At 49.6% G+C, this 4,516-nt stretch overlaps 1 protein-coding gene across 1 annotated transcript; it reads right to left on the reverse strand.

Moving 5' to 3' along the window:
• Positions 1 to 2,881: 2,881 nt before the first annotated feature.
• On the reverse strand, positions 2,882 to 3,894 carry LOC119335894 (probable glutathione S-transferase GSTU6). The gene is made up of 2 exons (XM_037607944.1): positions 3,495 to 3,894; positions 2,882 to 3,387 (listed from the first exon to the last, which is right to left on the reverse strand). Exons 1-2 carry the CDS (start codon positions 3,822 to 3,824, stop codon positions 3,004 to 3,006), a joined length of 714 nt encoding a protein of 237 aa, XP_037463841.1. The 5' UTR covers positions 3,825 to 3,894; the 3' UTR covers positions 2,882 to 3,003.
• Positions 3,895 to 4,516: the final 622 nt, after the last annotated feature.

Raw genomic sequence — 4,516 nt, forward strand, 5'->3', positions numbered from 1 at the left:
GACATACACATAGCTAAACATATTCGGATAGGAATATGTGCACTATTTTGGGTTATATGGAACACTAGGAATGATACGATTTTTAATGGGACAAAATTCAATAATTTTTTGCATGTTATCTACAAAGCTACAACTTGGATCCGTATGTGGTCCTTACTCACTCATGCGGACTTCAGGAGCTTATGGTTATTGTGTGCAACCGCTGGAAGATGGTAGCACGGGCTATCTTCAGCCGATTTGGGTGGCGAGCTAATAATAGGCTAGGCGTGTAGGCATCATAGCTTGTTTTTTATCGCCGAATGTGGCGCTTTTCAGATTTATTTTCTTTAGACTACTGCTTACTTGCTTAGTTTATGAGCCCCTTTGAACCTTAAAACTTTGTTACGTCTTTATTTAATAATACGGCTGGATGCATCGATTGATGCAGAGGTCGGGGGTCATCCTCCTTTTCAAAAAAGGAGACCAGATAAAAGGTTTTCCCTGAAAACATGTAACGGCAACCCCGATGCCTCCAACAAGGTGGCAGCCCCCATAGGCGTCGTCAACAACTCTGGTCCCAACTAGGAGCACGGCTTTCGCCGGTAGATTTGCATGCCCAAGCCCATGACCAGTTAGGCCACCCAGACACTCAGCCAACACGTCATCGTCTTTACCATCTATAGGAGATCGACTACCCTTGATGGCCAAGAGACCACATCACATATCTGGAGGCAAGTAAGGACCTGGCCAAAACCGCGACCTCGCCTCAAACCTTGCCAGGGCCGGAGGACAGCCTAATCCACAACTGGGAGGCTATATCTGAGCCACACCATGCAGATCTGAATCGCCAGAAGCAATGGAGCCGACGCAACAGCCTAGTCTCGACCCACTGCTAGATGTCGCGAGGCCATTGCCGAAGCCACATTGCTCGTCGTTCTGCCTTTCTGACGTACCATTAGAGGAGACACTGCTACCAATGTAACACGTGGCCTGGACCACCACCACCCTGAGAAGGAGAGAAGGCGCCGCTAGAGCATGCCCCACCACTAACGTCCATGGCTCGGGCTTAGCCTGTCCGCATCCTCCGGCGATGGTGAGGGATCGTTGAGGGGACAGAGGGACACAACTTGAAGCAGCTAGGTTTCCCTGAGCCGCCCGTGAGAGAAACGTGGGGATCGTGATGTCCGTTAGAAGGGAGAATTATAAAATGTTAAAGATTTTGTTAGGGGATGCTACTATTTGAAACTGCAATTTTATTGTTCCTCGGTTGATTAAGCAATTAATAAACCTTTTTCAGAGCGAACTATACCGAAGATGAATATAGACACACACACACACTTGATGTTCGATTCTAGCACAATGTGTCTTGAAGCCACACAGATTAAAATAACGAGGCAATCCAATGGTATAGTCGACTTGTCGTACTAAGATCATATATAATTCGTTTCTTTAGAGTATGCAATTGTGTACCTTAACTTTATAGGATGCAGAAAAATATGAAGGCATGGGACAACACACCTCGCCACCAGCCGGCCCAAAGAAAGAAACACATCAGATTTTAGTTGAAAAAGCTGCACTGACCCAAAGGATCCCTTCCTATTGTAATTTTTGGCATGTACTGTTGCCCTGATGCCTCACAAGCTTAAATATTACAATTGAGGCTTTCGTGTGATTGCCAATGTCTGTGTACCTGCTACCGTAGTATTGCAATGTGAGGGTCGCGGTAGGTTAGCTGTATCTTTTTGGGCACATTGCATGCTTGTTCCAATTGAGCCCGATTCAATTAATACAGCCAACAAACTAATATCTACATGTAGTTTGGTTGCCTGCATGTAGGCTGCCTATATTAGGCTGGTCATAGTGGGGAGTAACTTAGAGTAGTAACATGCATACGTTACTACTCTATGTTACTACCCTTATAGTGGGAAGTGTCATATGTGTAGTAACATACATATGTTCATTTATTGTCTTGTAGACTCATTTTACATTGGAAAGCGCTATGTGATGGTAACATATTAAGTTACTCTATTTGCCTTTTTCCTCATTAATTATTTGTCACATCAACATTTTTGCTTATGTGACATCTATGTTACTACCTATGTTACTCCCATTATGACCAGCCTTAGGGGAGATATTTTTACCTAGCGTTTGGTTGCGTGCATTGGCTGGGCTGATGCAAGTGCCCGGTGTTTGGTTGCATACAAGCAACATTATTAAGAGTTAACAACTACACATAACACATAAAGTTATAGTAGTGTTTCTTGATAGTATGCTCGACATGACGGTGTTAGTGTAGGCCGCGGGCGAGGAGGCCTACAACGTGCGTCCATCCGGCTAGGTCGACGCTGATTAGCGAGAACAGAGTGTCTCAGCTACTGCGGTGGACGGTGGCTACGGTGCCGCGTCTGATGCGACGAGCATGCAGCCGTGGGCAAGCGGCCCCATCGGCGGTGCAGTGAACTAGTTGCTAGCGTCGCCACCGTGAAGAAAGTCCGTGGGAAGAGACGAATAGGAGGACGCTAGGCGGAGATCAGAGAGGAGAAATACAGTGTGTGCACCATGATGGCGTGGGTGTAGTAGGACGGGAGAGGGAAGGCCGAAAGGAACGACACCGGTGCCAACACAGTGTAGTAGGACGCCAGTGGCCGAGAGCAAACATCAGAAAGGACTAGGCAAAGGAGATTAAGGAGTGTCATTAAAACAAACCACATATATGTATATATATAGTCCATGAAGAAGATGTAGATCTACTCGTCTTGTATCGTTGAAACAGAAAATGTGCAACACGAAAAGCGTGTGAAACTACGAGATGAAGCTAATGGTCAAAGGACATTTGAAACTATCGACCGTGCGCGACAAATTTGACAAAATCCTTCAAAATATCTTCAAACATGAAACACAAAATTCAACATTTAAAGTCGACGAATGTCACATATTGACGTATTATATGGATAGGCACACAAATTCCATAGAGAAAACACAAACGATATACAGAAAACACTATATAATTGTAGGCACGTCTCTTTAGTTTGTAGCGCCGGCTGCCGCGGCTGCGGCGCGAGCATGCATCGCCATGGCAAACTCCACCAGCTTGCTCTCGTCCGGCATGACCGCCTCGACCGCGTCCAACGATCCGAAGTTGTCCGCCCACGCAGCCAAGAGCGGAGTGGTGGCGGGGTCGAAGGTCTTAACGCCCTTCATCTTATCGGCCGCGTTCACCCATGCGAGGAGGCCGCCGAGCATCACGTCCACGTATCCCGCGGTGTCGCCCCCGAAGAAGGGTTTCCCGTTAGAGCAGTCCCTGAGGGCCCCCTCCAAGGTCTCCACCGCGGCGGCCACCTGCTTCTTCCCCTCGGCCTTCTCCTCCTCCGTCTTGGCCATGGACGCCTCGGACGACGCTTTCACGAGCTGCACAATTACAACCATATCACAAAACCGCGCGGAAGAAACCATGAACCAGATGCTAAAAAAAGCTCAAACGAAACGAATCAACCGATGTGAGATGTATATAATACCGTGCCGTCGATGTAAGCGGCCCAGAAGCGAGCAACGGCGCGGCCGTGGGGTTCCTCCGGGAGGAGTGAGGGGCCGACGCCGGCGAAAGCCTCGTCGATGTATTGCAGGATGACCGACGACTCGCAGATGGGCTTGCCGTCGTGGATCAGCACCGGCACCTTCTGGAGCACGGGGTTGGACTTGAGGAGCAGCTCGCTCTTGCTCTTGAGGTCCTCTTCGACGTACTCGTAGCCGACGCCCTTGAGGCTGAGCGCGAGCTTGACTCGAAGGACGAACGGGCTCGCCCACATGCCCAGCAGCTTCACTTCGTCGCTTCCTCCTCCGGCCATTGCTGGTGTCTTGATCCGTTCTTGTGTGGTTGGTGGCTTGGTGCTTGACTTGACTGTTAGAGATGCAGGGGAGGAGCGGTGTATATATGGCCTACAAGCCTGCAATGACACGACTTAGTTTTGTTGTCTGCGAGACTGTAAAGCGTTTTCTGATTATCTTTTGCAACAAGTTGATTCAGGAACCATCTAGAAACTGTTGACTTGGCCCTTGCAGAAATCTTTTTATTTTGACGGAGGAAGACTCGGACAATACGAGCATTTCCGGCCATCCCTCGTGTGTTTTTTATTGCAATGATGATTTATATGTTTTCTAAGAGCAACTCCAATGGGGCGACCCATTTCGTCCGCCGCCATTCGTTTGAATCGGCGCGGATACAAAAGGCGGGCCAACGCCTGACCCAAACGGACGCGCGTCCGCTTTTCGTTCGTGGGCGATCCATTCCCGATTCATTTTTGAGTCGGATTTGCGTCCGCGTGGACAAGCGACGGACGCACGCACGCTCGCCTTCCTCCCCCGGGCCCGTTGGTCGGTGGCACACTGGCATCCCCCATCCAACAGCAACCCTCGCACGCCCCCTTCATCGCCGACGCCGACGACCATTTTTGCCAGCGACTCTGCTAGCTGCCGGCGCATCCACATCCGTCCAGCAACACCGCCCACTCCCACGTCGCCCGCCACCGTCGTCTTGTCG

Source organism: Triticum dicoccoides, chromosome 1B (assembly GCF_002162155.2).
Source record: "Triticum dicoccoides isolate Atlit2015 ecotype Zavitan chromosome 1B, WEW_v2.0, whole genome shotgun sequence".
In the NCBI taxonomy this organism is placed as follows: Eukaryota; Viridiplantae; Streptophyta; class Magnoliopsida; order Poales; family Poaceae; genus Triticum; species Triticum dicoccoides.